At 33.1% G+C, this 22,978-nt stretch overlaps 3 protein-coding genes across 23 annotated transcripts in view; 2 read left to right on the forward strand and 1 right to left on the reverse strand.

Moving 5' to 3' along the window:
• LOC147400432 (replication protein A 70 kDa DNA-binding subunit B-like) overlaps positions 1-7,649 on the forward strand; it is an 18,756-nt gene extending 11,107 nt beyond the window's left edge. For 6 of the 9 annotated variants that reach the window (XM_086446120.1, XM_086446121.1, XM_086446124.1 and 3 more), the window contains 6 exons: positions 2,621-2,802; positions 4,161-4,315; positions 4,396-4,510; positions 5,704-5,822; positions 5,916-6,153; positions 6,561-6,699. In XM_086446120.1, coding sequence (XP_086302246.1) covers positions 2,621-2,802; positions 4,161-4,315; positions 4,396-4,510; positions 5,704-5,822; positions 5,916-5,988 — 644 coding nt within the window. In that variant the 3' untranslated portion in view covers positions 5,989-6,153; positions 6,561-6,699. The other 3 variants (XM_086446122.1, XM_086446117.1, XM_086446119.1) reach the window with 3 other exon arrangements.
• On the forward strand, positions 6,656-9,304 carry LOC147400433 (SNF1-related protein kinase catalytic subunit alpha KIN10-like). The gene is made up of 5 exons (XM_086444588.1): positions 6,656-6,745; positions 6,876-7,058; positions 7,507-7,692; positions 7,934-7,980; positions 9,088-9,304. The coding sequence occupies exons 1-5, from the start codon at positions 6,656-6,658 to the stop codon at positions 9,302-9,304; spliced, it is 723 nt and encodes a 240-aa protein (XP_086300714.1).
• LOC147400434 (uncharacterized) lies at positions 7,984-18,378 on the reverse strand. 13 transcript variants are annotated; one of them, XR_015179333.1, is made up of 9 exons: positions 16,380-18,378; positions 16,115-16,172; positions 15,905-16,024; positions 13,929-14,122; positions 12,855-12,915; positions 12,683-12,753; positions 11,311-11,390; positions 10,570-10,754; positions 7,984-9,472 (listed from the first exon to the last, which is right to left on the reverse strand). XR_015179333.1 is itself a non-coding variant. In XM_086446115.1 (7 exons), exons 2-6 carry the CDS (start codon positions 13,953-13,955, stop codon positions 10,570-10,572), a joined length of 420 nt encoding a protein of 139 aa, XP_086302241.1. In that variant the 5' UTR covers positions 13,956-14,122; positions 15,905-16,603; the 3' UTR covers positions 7,984-9,472. The 13 variants fall into 13 exon arrangements, 2 of the variants coding, with proteins under 2 accessions (XP_086302241.1, XP_086302242.1); XR_015179334.1 differs by lacking the exon at positions 16,115-16,172; XR_015179331.1 differs by having other exon boundaries at positions 15,905-16,172.
• Positions 18,379-22,978: the final 4,600 nt, after the last annotated feature.

A 22,978-nucleotide genomic window follows, 5' to 3' on the forward strand; every position in this document is an offset into this window, starting at 1 on the left:
GCCTTACAATCCATACCTTCTTAAAAGGTACAATTGTCACATAAACGTTGAAGTTTGCTCAAGCATATCTGCTGTTAAGTACTTATATAAGTACATTTACAAGGGGCATGATCGTATAGCCGTACATATAGATTCAGATGGTTCTAAAGCAAGGGTTGATGAAATTCGAAATTATCAAGATGCTCGGTGGGTTTCTCCACCAGAAGCAATGTGGAGGATATATGAGTTCCATTTAAATGAAGTTTACCCATCCATTACAGTTCTGCAATTACACCTATCAAATCAGAATTTTGTCACATACTGGAAAAATAAAGACTTGTCACAATTACTTCGCGAAGATCTTCCAGCATGAACGATGTTAACAGAATTCTTCAATATGAATGTCAGTGATCAAGATGCTCGAAAATATCTTTATAGAGAATTCCCTGAACATTACGTTTGGAATAAAACACCAAAAAGTTGGAGTAGGAGAAAATCAAAACGTGCGATTGGTCGAGTTAGTGCAGCAAATCCTTCTGAAGGTGAAAGGTATTATTTGAGAATGCTTTTAAACCATGTGCGGGGTCCGATATCATATGATTATTTGTTAACTGTCGATGGAATTCGTTATAATACTTTTCGAGAATCTGCTCAAATACATGGTATTTTGGAGAATGATAACGGTCCTTTTCGTTGTTTGGAAGAAGCAGAATTATATCAGATGCCATTTGCACTTCGAAGACTATTTGCTACAATATTAGTGTATTGTGAACCAAATAACGTCAAGCTGTTATGGGAAACTTTTTTCCAATCTATGTCTGAAGATTATTGTAAATCTGCTGCTCTACCATCTGAATATCTAAGTCGAGAAGTATTGAAGGATATAAATAATTTTCTTGAAAGTATGGGAAAAAAAGTTAAAGATTATGATTTGCCAATACTCAACTTGCCAAGCAATGATGGAATTAGTCGATTGAAAGATATACAAGATGAAATGGCAGTATTCACACCACCAGATGATCTTCTTGCATGTGACCTTCTTAATTCAGACCAATTGGGGGCTTTTACTACTATCGTTGATAGAATCAATCGTAACAAAAGCGGTGTCTTCTTTGTTGATGGACTGGGCGGAACTGGGAAAACTTTCTTATATCGTTCATTACTTGCTCATGTGAGATCAACTAATAACATTGCTCTAGCTACAGCAACATCAGGTATAGCTGCAGGAATTATGCCTGGGGGTCGAACAGCACATTCAAGATTTAAAATACCTTTGATTGTTAATCATTCGAGCATGTGTGGCATTCCCAAACAAAGCAGTCTCGCCGAATTAATAAGAGTGACAAAATTAATTATTTGGGATGAGGCTCCTATGTCAAAGAAACTAGCAATTGAAGCTCTCGATCGTACTTTACAAGATATTATGGATTCAAAATTACCTTTTGGAGGTAAGGTACTTGTTTTTTGTGGGGATTTCAGGCAAGTTCTTCCTATTGTACGTCGAGCTACAAGAACACAAGCCATAGATTCCAGTTTAGTAAAATCATACTTATGGCCAAAGATGGAAAAAATTCAGTTGAAGACCAATATGCGTGCTAAAAGTGATGTAGATTTTTGTAATTTACTATTACGTATTGGCGACGGTATTGAGGAAACGATTTTTCAAGATGTTATAAAAATTCCAAATGACATGTTGATTAAATATGAAGATGAAGAGAAATCAAAGCATCGACTTATTGATACAGTTTTTCCTTCCATACATGAAAAGGGTCATTGTTCAGAATATATAACAGAACGGGCATTGTTGGCTACGAAGAATGAGTATGTTGATGATCTGAACAATTTGGTTATTAATAGTTTTCCCGGCGATGAAGTTATTTACTATAGTTTTGATAGTGCTGTAGATGAGACTAATAACAATTATCAGTTAGAGATTTTGAATGGGCTGACACCTAATGGCCTCCCGCCACATAAGTTAGTCTTGAAACTCAATTGTCCAATTATGTTATTGAGAAATTTAGATCCATCAAACGGACTTTGCAATGGGACACGCCTGATTTGTCGTGGTTTTGAGAAAAATGTTATACATGCAGAGATTGCTATTGGACAGTACATTGGAAGAGAAGTCTTTCTACCTAGAATTCCATTATATCCAGCGGAGAATGAGGAATATCCTTTCACATTCAAGCGAAAACAATTTCCAATCCGATTGGCATTTGTTATGACTGTAAACAAATCACAAGGGCAAACTATACCACATATTGGTATATATTTGCCAGAACCAGTCTTCTCACATGGACAACTCTATGTGGCAATGTCAAGGGGTGTCTCCAGATCAACAACAAGATTTCTTATAAAGTCATTATCTGCAAATGATGATGAAGCGGGATATACAAAAAATATTGTATATACTGAGATATATGAGTAAGTTCAACATTTTATTTAATTGATTACAACCAACGTTATTAATTTTATTAAAATAAATCACATCATAAGAAAAAAATATTATATAGAATGTTAAAAAGCATGCTCATGACAAACTATTATTACAAGAATTATTTTGTTAAATGTTATCTTAAATTTTTGAAAATGATTATTATTTTATTTATTTATTAATTATAATTATATTTGTTATTTACAGGTCATGATGTGTCCAATAATAACAAATCAACAAAGTCAAAGTATCAAATGATTACTTCTTTGAGCGAAAATGTTACAAATTGGAACTTGAAGTGTCGTCTTGCACAAGTAGGAGATCCACATCATTATAATAACAAAAATGGATCTGGATCAGTCTTGACAGCTATCTTTGTTGATGAAAATGTTAGTATTACTTTTTTTTTTAATTATATATAATATAAAATAATAATTGTATAATTTCTAAATTAACAGGGTGATAGGATCCAGGCGACAATGTTCAATGATACAATAGATCATTTTAAATCAAATTTAAAATGTGACAATATCTATTCCATTTCGGATGGAACCATCAAAGTAGCAAACCCACAATACAATGTTGGGAGTACGAAATTTGAGCTTATTATCGATAGAAAAAGTAAATTGGAAGAAATCGATGATGTGGCATCCGATATTTATATGATCAAATGCAACTTTGTAAAGCTTTCCTCACTGTCAGAGCATAAAATATTTGATCATTTGATAGGTACAAAATTCATACTGTCAATTATATATGATATTTGTTCATTTATCTTGATTGATTAATATATAAATTTAACTTTATATTAATTCATATTCCTACAAATAAAATATCTTTAATTATGTTTTATATTATAGATGTTGTAGGAGTCGTAACAAGACTTGGCGAATCAATTAGTATCAGAAGAAAGCTTGATTGATCAGAAGTTCTTCGACGAGAAATCACCTTATTGGATTCATCGTAAGATATTATCAATTATCAAATTTTTTATCATTTGTATTATATTAACATTGAACATATTTTATAAGTACTTAAACTAATATTTATTTATTTTTTTCCTTTGAAGTTCACCATTTCCCGTAATTTTAACATTATAGGGAAGTTTGGTAAAGATTTATAGTGAAAAACTTGATGAAATGATCAGTGAAAATCCTGTAAATGCTGCAACATCATTGAAAATTCAGAATTTCCAAGGAAGTTTGTCATAAATTACTATATTTCAATAAATTGTTAATAGTAATTATATATGATTGAATTTCTAATTAATTAATTTTAAACATTATCATGTATCATACGTAATTAATATTAATATCTTTTAAAATATATAGGAATCACTTTATCATCCACAAAAAATACAATTGTGGAGATCAATTCTTCAAGAGCAGAAATTGTTGAACTGAGGAGCTGGTATGTAATTTTCTAAATTTACATATTAATAATATTAATAATTAATATATAAATTTTATACTGTCTTAATGTTCAAATCAAAAAATAATATATAATAGGTTTAAAAAAAGATTGTCTGGAAAAGATGAGTATTCTGCTGATTTGCACGTCGTTCGTCCATCTAACATCAAGGTTGAACAAGTAACTCTACAAGATTTACTCACTCTTAATCCAGAAGATACTGATCATGTATGTATAAATTACACAAATTTTTTTTTTAATCGTTATTATTTACTAAATTATAAATTATAATAATAATGTTAATAAAATAAATGTTATTGTTTATGTTGTGTTTCAGCCTTTATTTCAGGTCAATATAAAAATAACGGAGCTAAATAAGGAACAAGACCCATGGTATATTGCATGTAAAATATGCAATAAAAAAGTACAACAAATAATGAAAATTTTTGAATGTCCAAAATGTACCAAAACAGGAATCGACATCGTTTATAGGTAATTTACAAGAATGTTAAAAGTACTTTATGTCAAATAATTATTTTCTAACTATTTTTTAACAATAATTACATTTACAGATATATGCTGCGTCTAAAAATTGCTGATGACACTGCTTCGACGTGGGTAACACTATTCAACAATGAGGCTGCAAAAATTTTGGGACATAGTATCGATGATATCAAGAAGACGAAGGTAAAAAATTAATATTAATTTAGAAAATACATAATTTCAATTATTATTTTAGTTTCTTTAAAAATAATCTTATAAGAATTCAATGTACTTATTTTTTAAATTTTTATTTTATTTACAGGAGAATGACTTTCCTAATTATATGAGTATTCTGGAAAGTTGCTTGGAAAGATCATATATCTTCGACATTCCAACAAAACAATTCAGAATTGGATATCGAAACAAATTGAGTTTCACATGTGTGGGGATCGCTAATATTGATGAATAACATACATAAATTACTGATTTCTGATTTTAAAAAAATAGTTAAATAATTTTTTTATTAAATTTATTTTGGATTGTTGTATGTTATATAAATTTAGGGATTAAGGATATTATGATTATTTAATGTTAGGGATATTATCAAAATACATTCTTATACTATAAATTGTCTTTTATGGTTTTCATTCATATATGTTTCTGAATGAAATTTTGGTGCAACACTTCATACTCATACCATGTATTATAGATATTCTAACTAATCAAATTTGATCAATTGATAAAGATGGTCATCAAATAGTATCTCTGTTAATGGATTTTTGGAAGAGTACTAAGAACTCAAGTTACATGTCTGGTATGGATGGAAGTAATATTTTGGATTTACAGAGGATTGACCTGCGTGTGGACATATTGGAGTATAATGGGGTGATGGATATTGGGGCTGATGTGCAATCCTTGTTGAAAAATGTTCCTCAATATTTTGGTTTCAAAATTTGAGGTATGATTGCTGGAGTTTTCTCTGATGTGATATTACTAGAACTGATCTACATATGTTTATTATCTGAAATCAAGAAGTATCCTTTTTGGTGTGAAATATTTGATGTTTTTAAATGTTTATTTTTTGAGAAAAGTTGAAGCAACATCTGGAACTTAGTATGTCATGCTTGCACATTTTTTGTGCTCTATTTATTTCTAGACATCTTAGTAGGACTTTGTAAAACCACCTTATATGATCTAATAGAACTATCAATTGGTGAGAATCATATTTCGATGATTCTCAATCACCCTGGATGTGAGACAGAGACACATCCATGGTGGAGGCTTGGTGATCAGATTCTCCCTCCTCAGCCTAATGTAGGTATTTTGTTACTTATTAAGTTTTATGTTCATTTGAATATTTGTAATTCTTGAAAGATTGACACAAAAATTACCAACAGGGAATGATGATTGAATTTGCAAAGAATTTGGCCAATTTTGTAGTTACCAGTGGAAAGAAGCATATTGTTGTGCTTTCTATATTAGATTCTGGACGGAGACAAAAAATTGATACATCAAGGTATATGATCTTTTCCTCAATTATTCTACTTAGTCAATCGTCATTGTTATTCAAAGGCTCGGGACTTGTGTGTTTGCCTTGTTGTCATCTCAGTAGTACACAAATATATTACCTATCAACTACCAATACGGATGGAACAGACAATGATTGTGAAAAGCTTGGGTAGACAAGACTCCAGGAGTAAAACTCAGCACAAAGGCTGTGGAAGTATCTCGATAATTTTCCCGAAGGAAATTATATGCAAGAGGACAGTTCATGTTTCGAATATGAACTTGAACTTGAATATTACTATCCAAGTTTGCCTTTTGCGGCACTGTTCTCTTGTTGCAAGGTGCCGTTTCTGAAGCTTTACATTTAATGATAAAAGAAACCTTAACAATCTCTTAACTTAAATTAAATTTCAACAAAAAAAAAAAATTGTGCTTTTATGTTTTATGTTATATGGTCAAGTTTTTTGTTATTTCATCTCAGTGGTCTGAATTTCTAACCTCCATTTATTCCTCTTTAAAAGAAGAGTTGTTGTTGAATACCCAATTCTATGTTTGTTGCTATTTTAATTGTATATAGTTTTCTTAAGAAATCCTTTTTGTATTATGGAATTAGGCAAAAGGTTTAAGGTCACGTAACTTCAACACCCCAAGGGACTTAATCCAAGGAAATGTAAATAATCTGAATATTATAATTCTGAAAGAGTTTTACTGCAATAATTCTGAGAGATTCATGTCTTGATACTTGCAGTGAGACGAGAAATCAAAATACTGAGACTATTCATGCATCCTCATATTATACGACTTTGTGAAGTTATAGAGACACAAGCAGATATATATGTAGTGATGGAGTATGTGAAGTCTGGAGAGCTTTTTGATAACATTGTAAAGAAGGGTAGGCTACAAGAGGATGAAGCTTGTAACTTTTTCCAGCAGGTAGAAATATCTATTCTCTTGGCTGTATCATTTCTCTTTGATGTTTTTGTTATATTTTGAATGATTTAAAAGAGACATTTTCTTAAACTCTCTATAGTTTTAATATAGTGCAATGTTTTTCTGGAAACAGATTATTTCTGGTGTCGAGTATTGCCACAGAAACATGGTGGTTCATCGGGACCTTAAGCCAGAGAACCTTCTTTTGGATTCAAAGTGCAATGTCAAGATTGCTGATTTTTGTTTGAGCAATATCATGCGGGATGGCCATTTCTTGAAGACAAGTAGTGGAAGCCCAAACTATGCTGCTCCTGAGGTACAGAGGGAATACCATCAAAATCTAGAAATCTTGCTTTATATTTTTGGATATTGCAGAATGAATTATGAGAGACTGTCTAGGCCAATGTTCAAAGTCTGTAGGTTATGACCAGTAATCTCGTTTACAAGTTATTTCTGGAAAGGGCCTGAGGTAGATGTCTGGAGCTATGGAGTTATCTTGTATGCTCTTCTTTGTGGTACTCTTCCTTTTCATGATGAAAACATTCCCAACCTGTTCAAGAAGATAAAGGTATCTTTTCATAACTACTTCAATTTCACTTCCGCACACATCACAATGTCTAAAATCTAAATATTGACCTGAATATTTTAGATGGTAGGTTCCCTTACATGCATTGGGTTGGAGATTTATTCTGTCAATTTCTTTTTTTTTTTTGCTTACAGATTGATATTACCCTTCCTTGGATTTGCACCATCCTCCACATCAGGGTGGAATCTATACTCTTCCAAGCCATTTATCACCTGGAGCAAGGGATTTGATTCCAAGGATGCTTGTGGTTGATCCTATAAAGCGAATGACAATTCCTGAGATCCGTCAGCACCCATGGTTCCAAGCTCATCTTCCACGCTATTTAGCTGTGCCTCCACCAGATACAACACAACAGTCAAAAAAGGTATATATGCATTGAATTTCTTGGAATATTCTGAGTAATTTTTATCTTTGAAATAATGTGTATCTAGAAAGTTTGTTGAGAGATCCTCAACTAATTGATGGATTTAGGTGTTTTCTATTTGTGTCCATGTGATCTTCCCATTGTTATTCTTTTGCCATGTCATAATTCAGGATTATTCTCCGATTTATTGTTGCTCATTAAAATTATTAACCAACTATTATTTATATTGCCATTCTTTCAGATTGATGAAGACATTCTTCAGGAAGTGATTAAAATGACATTTGACTGGTGAGATCTGAAGTGAGGAAAGTACAAGATCACTTCTTTAACATAAATGACGATTGCATTTCCAAATACATATCTCCGAGAATCCTAAGACTGCTCTCATGTCTCTTCCCACTGTGGGTCACAATGTCAAAGGTCCGAATCTTGGTCCTCCATCGGCCCAGAGGGATGTGAAGTTAAGTCAACAGGTAACCAATCAGCAAGTTTGGGCCCAACAACCAACTTAACAAGCAAACAGTGGTGGTGGTGCTTTGGGTTGGGTGATGCATGTAAACAGATTGAAGACGGATTCTAGTAAAAGGAAGTCAACTAAGTTATAACTGAAATTTAAATGAGTGTAGATATAATGAAAAAACAAACTGTTCCTATTGATTTCAGGTGTAAGATCAATGGTCCTTTTGGGCTATACAATTGACTGTTAATACAATATAATATCTCTCATCATGTCTCTCTTCTTTTAACATCCTTACATATTTCTATTCTTAGTGAGTTACATATGGGGTCGGGGCTATTTGTTGTTTGACTTTTTAAGGATTAATTAGTCCCAACGCTAGAATGTTATGTCAATCTTTGGAAGTTGTGATTCCCATGTTTTTCATCTTTGGTGTGGACAAGCATATTTTATTTAAACATGTATTTCACGTGCAACGCACGTGCATTTTACTAGTATTCAAAAAGAGGAAACAGTAAGGCAACTGCCTTATGTTACAAGACGAATCTGGGGGGAGGTCAAGCCTAGTCCCCATGAAGCATTGTTTTACAAGAAATGGAAAAGACCCCAAGGAGTTAAAAACCCTGTGTTCTCTTTTAGAAATGGCTTCATTAGCAAGTGCATCCGCGATTGAATTTCCCTTCTTGTAAGAATGCTTGAAAAACTGTGTCCCTCTAGAAGTGAGTCTCCTGATTGCGCATATACAATGATCCATCCACCAAGGGAGAATGGCACCATTCAGGCTGTCTACTAGGAGTGTTGAATCTCTCTCACCAAAGACCCTCACCCCAACAAGAATGAAAGTCTATAATGCCTTTAACAAGGCTAAACACTCGGTCATGTTGTTGGTTGAACTACCAATAACCCGCACACACAAATTCACCTTTGTCATTTCCCAGGATAGCACCCCCAGCTGCAGTACCTGGATTCAATCTCGCTGCCCCATCCACATTAGCCTGCTGGAGGTTTTATCCAACGAATAGGGATTTGTATTCTGTGAGGAACTGGTTTCATGGGACAACCATATACTTCTGCCAAAATGCATTCCTCAACTTCAGCTATGCACAAGATTATCTCAATGAAAATGGGAGTTCCTTATTCAACCCCAATCAATAATACTGCACCACAAGTAAATAATATAAAAAAATAGTCCCAAATGAGCACTGATATCCTTGATTGAAATAAAACCCATAGCCAAAACGTTGCCTTCTTGATCTTCTAGTAGAGAGATGGTCCAGTCTCCTTGTCATAGCCAGAGAGAACAATGTTGACAAAATATGGATTCTGAAAACATAGTAGAGACAAAAATTAACAATGATTTAATTAGATCTAGTCAAGAGGGTCAAGTGTTTTGTGGCCAATAGGACCAAGTGCAAGTGTGCTCATAAAGAGATTCAATCCACAACTTTGAGAAGCAAAGTGGAAAATGAGTACAAAGGCATTTGCAATTTCATTGGGTGAAAGTGCCCATGTGTGCGACACCATTAGGAATCATTAGCTTATGATGCGTCGTCAGGTTACTTAGTAAAATGAATGAGGGTGATCATCTGTGGCCCTATCATCTGTGACCAATCAGGAAGAATGATTGTGATCATCATGTTCAAGCCCATATGTCCTCTACAGTTGAGCATGAGAGCACGACCAATCAAGACTTACAATACCTCAACGGTAAATAAACAATAAAAGAAGAAACATAGGAGTTTTGAGCTTTTTAGTTCGAGGGTACCTATGTTGATACAGACAATGTCTACATGAGTGAAGTCTGGGATTTCTTGGAGAAAGTGAAGCATGGCGGGTGATACACCCACAGCTAACGATGTATTGGCCATCAGATCCATTGACTTTAAAATTAACTGAAAAAAGCTCAAAATTATTTATATATAAGTGTGAAGGCCAGGTTTTGACCCTAGGTCTGTGGTACAACTTTCATGACCAGAAAGGTACTAGTATAGAAAATATTAGTTTGTATCCTATACATAAATTTTCACTCTAAATACAATAGTATGCTACAGTCTTGATTCAATTTAATTTTTGAAATGAGAAAGGAAAGGTTTTTTGGTCAAAAGAACCAGCATAAGCATCACATAGACTTTTAAGGTTAGATTAGAACTTGCAATGTTCATCGAAAAAACCAAATTGCTCAAAGTCAGGACAATGAAACACATTCCAAGAAGGAAAAATAGATGTGTTCCCTGCACTCAAAATAACGTGTTTTTTAACTTGCAATAATACCATCCACATTCTTCGCGAATTAGGAGTCTCACTATCAGAATTCATTAAGTTTGACTAAAAAATTATAAGCAAACAGAGTGACACGTATGTGTGTGTTTGTGTGTGTGTGTGTATAAAATACAGATTTGAGAGAGAAAAAGGATACTGACTCAATATCTATAAGCAAGAACTTCAGCCGGAATGTTTTGATGAGGGCAAGAACCCGAACTAATCTGCTTTACAGCCTCAATCTGCACCGCCTTGCGATCCTCTCTTGCACTCATTTCCAATGCTAATTGTATCTTATAATCCTCATCCACCTCAGGATCTCTTGAAGTGCTTGACCCTGCATCCACTATAGCCGTAAAACCAAACAAAAGAACCTGTTAAATAGAAAAAGAGTTGAGTGAAGTAATGGCTATATTTCAAAGTTTCCAGGCGACGTTAGAACTTTGCAATATAGTACAGCCCATGTCCACTTCATAAAACTGAATTTTGAAGAATGTAAGTTGGCAGAGTTGTTGCAACTCATAAATTGGTGAAAAAAAGTGGATCTATAAAAATAATGGTACCTAAGATACAATTACACTTGCAATGGTTTTAACATTTCTACCTGCAGTGTTGAACCATTCGGAAGTGTGGCGGGAACCCACGTATGGTTTCTCAACCCACAGATAGTTATAGTAAGATTAAATGCAATTGTGTCGATCAGAAACAATATGTGAATAAGTGATTATCACCAAGAAACTGAAATAACAGAAATGGGTGAGAGGGAAAACTGAAATCTATTCCATCTGACTAGACATACGCACCATGTATCTGGCACAGAAGGGAGAACAACTCCCCCACCAGTTAATTAAATTACACTATACGACATAAAGTACACTGGTGAGACAAAAACAGTTCAGTACCTGCCTTGTAAAAGGATGGACTTCTCATTTAGATGACCTTCTCCATCACAACAAACCATTCCAACTGGAAACACACTTTTCTGAAATTATAACTTCTATCATTAGTACAAATTTTAATTATAAACCAACTCTAACAAATTTTTAAAAATGAACCCCAACAAGTACATTGGCATTATCAAAAAACATTTCTGCTCAAGTGTCAATTGTCCTAAGAAGAGTTGGTAGTGAAACAACTTAACATTTGCAATGGGTTTGAATCAAGGACCTTTAAATCCTTATATTTTCGCATTGATTATAGACGGATTAATTGTTCGTATTCAAGAGCAGGTTCCTTATTGTACAATATTTGCAAATGATGTAGTTGAATGATAAAGCTAAAGACGAAGTCAATGCAAAACTAGAATTAGGAATACATACAATAAAAAAGGATTTTCAAATAAATAGGATGAAAACATTATATAAGCAATAAAATCTTAATATGGATAGTCAAAGAAAAGAGATTTAATTGTGATTGATTGGCAAGGATGACATTTTTTTTATAATAAAAAAAAAAAAGCAATTGGGGTTTACACCATGAGACCTCAAAACAAGATTTTCCCAACAACATGCCTTAAAGTATTTTACAAAAGCATAACATCTAGTGAGACACACACTTTGTCCAAAAGATGCATGGATAACACATGTTACATGATTGCCACATAACAAACTGAAATGAAACTATTTACAAGAACAATAGGACCAACATGCTCTACGGGACCAAATGTTGGACATCCAAAAAACATATTCAAAGAACCAGAGAATAATGTTGAAGTTATAGTGATGGATAAGAGGAAAAACTAGAAACGAATAAATCATAAATGAGCACATTCAAAGGAATCCAAGGATGGCCAAGTATGACATAAAATTGAGACAAGTCAATTAAGATGATTTTGATGGGTCTAACAAGACCAGGACATAACACTAATGAAGATAAAAAAAAATTGAGACCAAGGCTGAAAACTGAAGTAGCTTAGGGTTGGTAAGAAATGATAGGAAAAACATGTCCTGATAGAAAATATATTTTTCCTCACTAACCAGGACTCAATGAAGGATTGGGTGATGATCTTTTCCAAGCCTAACTATTTTGTCTTATCCAAATTCACAACTAGGAGTGTCAATGTGGGTCTCTGCAAGTTTGAATTTGAACTAAACCCAAATACAAATCTTTACATGCCCGAGCTTCTACATATAATCCTGATGTGATATCGGTGTAGGGGCAAATGCAATATTTACCCCACACCCAAACACCCCTATTTCTCCAATTTTTTGCCCCTCTTAAAGAAACACAATATCAAAATAAAAACCGAAATGGAGTACAAACTACCAAGATTACCTGAAAAACTGCATGTCTTTCTTGGATTTCAAGAGCCCTTTGTGTTATAATAGTTTGAAGCTTTGTCCCAACTGAAATATCAAATCGTTGTTAAAAAATGAATCGAAATAGAACAAAGAGAGAACTTCATATCTTTAAGTTTTAACAAAGGTTTAATGTAATCGAACTATACCTGAAGGTGATTGGTGTTTCCAGCAGATGATCGAAGCAGAAAACCCTTGTAGTAGTAGCACCTGTTGAAGAAGAAAATTTGGATCTTAAGTTTTGTGGAATCGAATACCCTAGATCGATTGAATCAAGTAGGAAAAATAAAATCGACCTTTCTTGTCTGAAACAGACCCTAGATCCACAACACAAAAACACACATAGTTATCTTGATGTGATCGATAAGAAACCCTAGTTCTCAGCCAATTTAATTCGTTTTAGAAGAATTAGAATCGATTGATTGATCGAGAGGGATCGATCTGAGTGAGGGAGTTGTGAGTTTTTGGATCGATCAAGAAAGAGAGCTCAAGTTGTGAGCTCTTGGAAATAAGGTGTGAGAATGGGAAGAAAGGTTTTGGAAATAAACGCAAGAAGGTAAAGGTGGGAAAGAAACTCTACAGCGACCGACTTGATTTTTGTTTGTCGCTAAATTGCTCTTTAATGACCGAAAAAATTGAGCTGTCGCTAAATGTCATCGCTATTTATCAGTTTTCTTATAGTGGAGATATTCAATCCTCTTCTCTGATTTTCCAATCAACAAGCTATCGATACACCAAACCTATCGATACAAAATTAAGGTTGATTGGACCAATCACGAATTAAAATTCAACCAATTAAACCAATCAATAGAAATATAATCCAATCAACCAATTGGGCAAATCTAAAAAATCAAATGAAATTTTAATTGATCAAATCATGAATCATTAAAATAATATAATCGTTTTAATCAATCACCAATCATTAATTACCAATCGATCTTGAAAATCAACAATCAATATGTTTTTAGACCAATTTGAATTTATTATAAATCAAAATTACCAATCAAAATGATTGATACAATGAAAACCATAAATAAGCTAAAAAATTATTTACAAACCGATTGACGGAGAAGATCAAATGTTAAATGAAATTATGTTTTATTTGGCCAATCGAAATTGAAGGGGGAGCTTCTTTAATTTCATGTGATCTATGAGAATCATTACTCTGTGAGAATGAGAGCCTTCATGTATGCGCTTTTAATCGACCAAGACTCCTTACATACCTTGTTCAGCCAAGACGCTTCATGCATGCTCTTCTCAAAAACCCCCCTTTTCGCTTCCACTTTCCAAAGCCTCTTGAATCATACTTTTCAGGAACATCTTCATAAGTTCAACCTTGTAATTTTGTATGATATTCTCATATATGATGTTTGACTACGCTAGCCATATTGTCCACGTCCAAAAGGTGCTTCAAATTCTACATGGAGATTAATTGCATGTTAAATTATCCAAGGGGACCGATCAAAAAAAAAATATTATCCAAGGGTTGGGATCCGTTGACTCCTAAGAATTACTCATGAAAAAAACACATAATCCCAGCCCTTTAAACACAAAATCCAATGGTTGAGATTTATGTGTATCTTGATAACACAAATCTCGAAGATACTCTCAACCATTGGATTTTGCATTTAAAGGGTTGGGATCATGTGTTTTTTTTCACAATTCATTCTTAGGAGTCAAGGGATCCTGACCCATTATTCAAATGCACCTTTGGGCATCAAAGTGTGGAGTATTTGTGACTCGGGAAAGAGTTGTAAACATCCAAATAAAATTGAAAGCATGATCGACTAGACCTAAAAAAGAACCATCAATGGTCTACAACGAGTTTTGGGCTTAACAGGTTATTATTGAAAATTCATCACCAATTATGGGCAATTAGTGCACCATTAACGAAATTAATTTTAAAAAATGCATTGATATGGAGCTCGAAAGTGGTAACCGCCTTTGCAAATTGGAAAATGGCTGTGACCACTTTACTAATGCTAGCAATGCCAGACTTCACCAAGACCTTTGTCATGGATTGTGACGTTTCTGATTCTAGCATCAAAGGAGTTATAATAAAATAAGGGTGTTTGATTGCTTTCTCAAGCAAGGCACTTCAACGAAAATGCAACGGTTATTCTACTCATGAGAAAGAACTACTTACAATTGTGTTTACAGTCACAAAATAGAGACCCCACCTCCTCGGTAGGCATTTCATCATTCGGACCAATCATTATAAGTCTAAATCACTTGCTAGACCAACAGATAGCCACATTAACACATTATAAATGATAGACCAAGTTGTTGGGATATGACCACTCCATTTTCTACAAAAAGGGTCAAGAGAACCAAGTTACGGATGCTTTGTCTCACCAATTTGAAGAACCAATGGTTCAACAATATCAAGGGTTCTATGGGATGAAATAGACCACATAAAGGCTTCTTACAGCCAAGATCCATTGCTGCACGAAATAATCCAAACGCTTGAAAATGAGCCCTTCCAAATATTCATTCAACAACGGCCTTTTATGTACAAGCATGGGGTAGCTCTAAGCCCCACAACTCCTATTTGCTAACAACTCATGTATGTAATAACACCTTATCAAGTATGGGTGGACATCTCCATGGATCTCATAGATGGACTTCCTCAATCACAAGGTAAAATACGTGCACCTCATAGCCCTATCTCATCCATACACGACCTCAAAAGTGGCTCGAGCTTTCATTGCAAATGTACTCAAGCTACATGGTGTGCCATCTAATGACACCTCTCTCAAGACTTTAGGGTCACGGGAATTAGGAGTCACCATCAAGTTTTAGATCAAGGAACCAAATTTACGACAACTCGTTAAATTCCCCATGAGCTCTTTGGACAACCTTCTATTCAACTTACTTAAAAAAATCTCTTCTACCCATGAGACAGAGTAAAACAAAGATTGGAAATGAAGAAATAAATAGAAACTACAATACCATGTTAGCTCACCTATATGGATAGAAAGCTCGTGCAATCTCAACATCATACTCCAAATTGTTCATCCAACAAAATCACTAAATTAGCATACATAAATCAATCTGTATTCTTCCTTCTGGTTTTCTACTTACTAATTTTTTTTACTTGTCAAAGAACAAAACACTAAATGGCACAGCATATGTCAATCATGCAGCACCAATTCAAAATGCAATGATACATGTGCAAACATTATCACCAGCATCGTACCTAGTAGTTCTTAGAATGGACCTTGAGACCAGTGGATTATTTATCTGCTTCAATAGTCGATATAATGGTTCTTGCCAGTTTGAGGAGGACAAAACAAGCTTTTTTTTTTGTCATATAATCCTGCCAGAGAGAGAAAGTTAAAATATATACACACCTATAATGATCAGTCTCAAATGAGAAAACAACAGTAAAAGGAAGCATCTAAGTTACCCAAAGGAACCATAACCACTGTTCTTCGATTATGTTAAAATGCTTCATTTCAATATCCCTGTTATAACCAAATTAAAAACGAAATATTTTTTGTTATGAGAAACATAAATTACAATCTGAATAAACAATCAAGACCATTAAGGATTGCTTCAGCAGTGAAATAATTTGCCTCAGCATAATCAAATGAAAATTCCACTTCTTTGATTGGAAATTATAATTCTCATTTTGGAAAATAGTGATAGGTAGTAATAGTAATGAATCTTACCATGCCTGCCAAAAGTGAACTCCAAATCCTTTTTGGGTGTTGTTTAATGCTACTTTCCTTCTATAAAACATTCATAGACCCAGTAAATTAGCAGCCTAGGCGGCTCAATCAGAACTAAGCAATTTTAACCTTTTTTAACATACATGCTCTAAACCACCATTTGAGTACTCTTCTTGAAAGATTGAAAGGAAGAAAATCAACTTGAACCTGTTCACATTTTCAATACCATTTTGAATTTTGTTCATCGATTCTTGATCGCTCGTATGACTTATCACCTTTCATTATGTCCGATAGCTCTCGGATTGAACATGAAGTGCTTCGAAGCATTTTATCATAAAGTATATGTGTCTTCTCCCGGAAACCTAACCCAATCAAACAGTCCTTTAACAATTCACAAGTATTGGGATACGGTGGTATGCCTTCATCAATCATCATCTCAAAGTATCTACACGCATCCTCGACTCTACCCTTCTTCTTACACAAACCATGGACCATGACAGCATAAGTTGAAACCGAAGCATAAAATCCCCTCTCCGCCATGCTCTCCCAAACATCCATTGCTCGATCAAACCTTCCTATTTTAATCAGCATCTTGAGAACCATGTTATAAGTATGCCTATCTGGCATACAAAAATTCTTTTCCATTCTTTGGATCAACTTAAGGGCCTTATTAACTTCACAATGATCACAATGGAATGCTTGGATTGCATTGTAACTCCATACATCCGGATTAACTCCTATCTCAATCATCTCATCTAATAGCACGTAAGCATCATCCACTCTTTGATTTTTACAAAATAGCTTAACAATGCAGTTAAAAGTAAACACATTTGGCGCTAAGTTATATCTCCTCATTCTATCAAGCACTCTCAAAGCCGAATGAACATCGTTTGCTTCACATGAAGCACGAATAAATACAGAATAAGTACAAGCATCCGGATTCAGACCATGAGACCCCATTTCTCGAAATAGCTTATAGGCCTCATCTGCCTTCCCCCCTCGACACAAGGATTCTAAAAGTGTATTATATGCAACCACATCTAGAAGACATCCTCTTTCGAGCATTTCATCAAACAAATTCCGAGCTTGACTAGAATCTCCTAAATCACCCCAACCCCTCATGAGAATGCTATAAGTTTTAGGATTCGGCATGAATTCAACCTTAGCTTTTGCATCAAAGAATTCTTGGGCGAATTCCACGAATTTCTTTTTACATAATATGTAAAAAAGCTGATTAAGATCATCAATTCCAGGTTTAAGACCAAAATCATTCATTTTCTTAAAAGCTCTAATGGCATCCATCGGTAAATCTGCTCTACAATAAGCCCTAAAAATAATCCAGAAAAATTGAGGCTTGATTTCAGGATGATCTCTGCTGTTATAGTCTCTAATCTCAGAAAGAAAATCCCAAATCAAAGGAAATTGCTTACTACTTCCGAGGATTTCTACAAGAATTTGGTGGCTATCATCACTATGAACAAAATTGGGTAATCTCCGAGCCCAAACGAAGAATCTGTGAGCAGAAACTCCAAGATTCTTACATCTTTTCAAAACTTGTTCAACCAAATCTGTAGAAATCTTTGTGGAAAAACAATGGAGGACTGATTCTAGATCATGATGAGGGTTCCGAAAATCACTAAGAACTCGACAGATCTGATTCACGTCCTCAACTATCGAAGAGGGGTTTGATCCAACTGGTTCTGTTTGAGAGAAAAATCTCTGATGAAACTGAGAGGATTTAGTGGCATTGGTGTGAAGGATGCAAGCTAGTGTTCTTCTACTTAGAACTCTGATGGCCATTTTCGGATGACTGAATTTACAGGACAAGAACTCACCTTTGATCGAAACCCCTTGTTGATTTGGCTGAGAGAGAAATTGGATTCTTCAGAGAAAATTTGTTCTTCTTTTGAACTAACATCTCTTAGGGTATGTTTGCAATACTTCCGAAGTTTGAAATCTGAAATTTGAATATGAAATCTTATTACGAAAAAGTTGCGTTTATAATTTTTCAGTACTTCTAATTACAAATAGAATTTTAAAACATAGTGATCATTTTAACAATATTATCCTTTTATAATTTTAATAAATTATTAATAAAAAAATATAACATATTATACATAATGAAACCATCCACATATTTAATTTCAATTTCTAACAATTCAAACACCCCAAAAGTATTATTTTCAAATTGAATTCATACTTATGAAATTATATTCTAACAAGGTAATATTTAAAAAATAAATAATTATTTATTTTCTAGTTGAATTGTAGTCTGATTACGTAAAGTAATCATATCAATTTGTATTTGCGATGAGAATATGTCATTATAACATGGTGAATATTGTGATGGTTCAGAATCTACTAAAGAATTACTCTATTTGTCAACATCAACTTCCTATTGTCGAAACAACTCATCATGGAGATAAACACGACATAAGAAATTATGTATTGTCATGCATAAAATAATAATGTCCTGTTAGATGTAATAGTAATATGAAAGTATTCTATTTAAAATTTGAAATCTTTTTTTCCATATACTAAAAGTCCTCTCAATGACATTTTTTAATCGAGTCGTGTACATGATTAAATTTCTCATTTCTATCCATTGCACATGTTCATCAATATGTTATTAGCCAATCTCGTGTGTTGTGATATGAAGTCATAAAACCCCTAGTGTATGTGTGTGTGTGTGTGTGTGTGTGTGTGTGTGTGTGTGTATACAACATCGCATAAATAATACATATCTATAACAAATATAAAAAATATGTAAAATTTATGCTATTGATTGTAAGATTAATTTCAAAAATATAATTTGAAAATACATACCTGAAGGAGGCATTGAAAAATTGTTAGTCGGATTATGCAATGTCTCATTTAATACACTCGAGTCATGTGCAATTCATTTCCATCTAGTAATCACATATATGAATTTTATATCAAAATCACACACCACTATTACATTTGAAAACATTTTCCCTGTCCCCTTTCTTTGAATGGGACTTGTTGGTCAAGCGGAATGTGTGCATCAATTAATATGTAATTTAAAGCACCAAGAACACCCTTAAACGACTCTTCTCTCAAATGTACATGAGATCGAATTTCTCTCATTAGCTTGTCAAATGTTGGGGGGACTATTATCTCTCATGCAAACTGTATCATTGCATCCACACACTTCATGAAAATACCTACTTACGGTTTCTTTAGAATGTTGGAATCGATATTTTACTAATCGATTCTGACAATTATGACATATTGTCATAAAAAAACATTATCATTTTCTCTTCTACATTTATATATCTAATATCACTTCGCTAATTTGTATCTCAAAAATATTCATATAATTGTACGAAAACATTCTTCTCCATCCTAAAGATATCATACATTTGTGTTAAAGATCTTTCTAAAAGTTCTCGCACATATATTTTACTAGAAAGTGATGAGGTGCACAAATTTTGTCAAACATTCATACGATTTTTAAGTTTAAGTATAAAAAGTACTGTTATCAATCTCATTAACAATCATTGCTTTGGTGTCATTATCACTAAAACACAATGAAAAAAATATCAAATTTAATACTAATTGAAGTTATAAAAAAAAGAATTTTCAAATATGTAATCTATTTAGTAAGTTAAAACATGCATATTTGATTAGATAATAAGATAATAATTCAAATTAAACAATCAAAATTTTCATAATATCATCAATGATAACAACAACAAAAAAAAAAATCATCCATATTAACTATCCAAAAATATCAAAATATAAAAATAACCATCCATAGTAATTATCTAAAAATATCAAAATATAAAAATAACCAATACATCATTGATTTTTATTTAAAAAAAAATGTTTGACTTCAACTAATTATTTTACAATAAACTCCAAAAATTGGATCTTCTCTGCTTTATTATCCAAATCCATAAATGCGCGTTTCAATTCTAATAGTTGTGCAAATTTCAATACAGCAATATGATAAGTATGAATGCTTTCACTCCTACATTCTTCAAATCATTTATAACTTCATTCACATCTTTAAAACAAGATCCCTTGCTAGCCTCTTCTTTATTAATATGTTCTTCGATGACATTAATAAGTTTCTCCAAGTTTTTCTCAATGGTGTCACCATTATTCGAATTTCTACGATTCTTCTTCACTGGACCTTGTGATGTGTTCTCTTCAAGTGAGATGACACCGATGTCACTATTCATTCTTAGGTATTGGGGTGTCTTCTACACTTACACCTTAGAAATATGTATCTCATTTCCTTGAAAATGAGTCACCATAAGTGTCTTCATCATCTAAATTTGTGTATTCCATAAGTTCATAATCATTTACATCTCTATCAACAGTGGGGCATAGAATCGATGAGAAAAGATTTCATGTTTTATCTCCATTTGAAAGAGTGTTTTAAAAAACACCCATCATCAATTCAACATATACGAGAGATTTGTTCTTAAATTTTTTAACTTCAAGAATTCTCTATTTCAAACAATAATATAAAAATAATTAGATTAAGTCTACTTAATCAAGTTAAAAATATGTACGTAAAGTAAAAGACTTGTCTCTAAGACATCATCCCACTTCTACGAAGGTCAATTTATAGTATTGATATCCGTACGAAGTCCATGCTTGGATAATCCAAGAAGTTTCCGCCATATATTGTAATCAACCCTCAAGTAATCATATTGATTTTTGAACACCTTATAACTAAAATTTACTCCCCACGCCTTATTGAATTCATATTCTAATATTTTCTATGAAACACTAGTAAGAGATACTCCTCTGTACCCTACCTTGTTCACCTCACTTAAGCATAACTCAATAAAGTGCTTCTTTTTCGAATAATCTGTAGAAAAATATGCTCTATCAACACTCTTTTCTTTATCTTTATTCTTGGGAGTCATATCTATGTATAACAATGAAATAAAAGTATTAATCTGATGGAGCAAATACCACAACAATATATTTAAAGCCTTAAAGTGGGTTGTTCATGACTTCCAACAATATGGGAATATTAACCAAATTAAAACCATAACAATATATCTCAAAATTGTCTTATTTATACAAACTATTTTTTTATTACATAGATATGACTCCCAAGAATATAGTCAATTTATTAATACATACCTCAAGAATTGATACCTCTAAATCCATCATATGCTTATCAATCAAAATTTAAGATCTCAAACTCTTAATATACAAACTAAGAGACATGAAACAAAAAAGTATCATTCAAAGTGCAAAAGCAAATCATTTTATCTCATTTATGTATTAAATAATATAATTTTGTTTTCTAATATCCTACTTTTTAGTCTTTCTAATTCATATTCACATTCACACATTATCTCTCTCTCTCTCTCTCTCTCTCTCTCTCTCTCTCTCTCTCTAATTCATCAACACCAAACAAAACACAAGAAACAATGAAACAACACATATAAATCCAATAAAAAATAAAGTCGTGTGAGAGTTGGGTAGCATTAATAACTCTGTACTAGATGATATTTATTCAAAATTTGAGTGGAAAATCTAACAGTTTATATTAGAAAATTTACAGTTATGTACACGTGACAGATTAAATTCTTAGCATTAGATGAGTGGAATTGTATCTATAACATATTATTACTATGCTCCTGAGTGTAATGAAGATAGACTTGCCATTAAAGATCATTAAAATTTTATTTTGTATAAATTGTAAATTATTGAATAATTTTATGTTAGTGAGTTCCAATATTAGGGATTTGTTTTCTAGATAAGTGTTAATAAGATACGAAATATTAAAATACATATAAATCAGATTGTTGGATTTGACACTTATAAGCGAGTCCATATTAGTAGCCTCCTAGAAAGTCATTAGAAATAGCAATAAAGATATAGCATATTAGTAGACTTGTCTCTATAGGATTGAAATTAAAATACTTGGACTTGTCTTTATATCATATTGGTAGACTTGACTCTATAGTATTAATAGACTTGTCTTTATGGCATTGAAATTGACATTGATAGACTAGTAGACTTGACTCTATAGCATTAATAGACTTGTCCTTATAGCATTGAAATTGACATTGGTAGACTTGTCTTTATGTCATATTAGTAGACTTGACTCTATAACATTGATAAACTTGTCTTTATATCATATTAGTAGCCTATAGAAAGAGTAATAAAAATATATATACTATCACCAATCTCTCTCTCTCTCTCTCTCTCTCTCTCTCTCTCTCTCTCTATTCTTCGGTTCTTTAACAGTAGGTAACCTTCTAGAAGGTCATAGAAAGAGCAATACCGCCAGAAAACAAGAAGAAATCTACAATTTTGTTCATTGAGAAGATGAACAACTCAACACTACACTAATGGTCTGCACAAGAAAAGTGTGGCGCCCTACCGGACGCTAACACAAATCCCCATGTCAGATCTCGAGGTAGTAGGTGGCACCTCGAAATTTTGGCATGGTTTCTTCTGTTTATGTTAGCATTCCAAGGTGTATAACCTTCACCTGATAAACGACATACAATCCTGCATATATACGCATAAAATAGAATACTAGCGGAAGCTTCTACACATCTAATATCGTACGATAGATCAGAGTGCGGAAGAAGAAAATT

The sequence above is a fragment of the Akebia trifoliata genome, chromosome 6 (genome assembly GCF_017979445.1).
Source record: "Akebia trifoliata isolate Shusen 1 chromosome 6, ASM1797944v1, whole genome shotgun sequence".
NCBI classification, from domain to species: Eukaryota; Viridiplantae; Streptophyta; class Magnoliopsida; order Ranunculales; family Lardizabalaceae; genus Akebia; species Akebia trifoliata.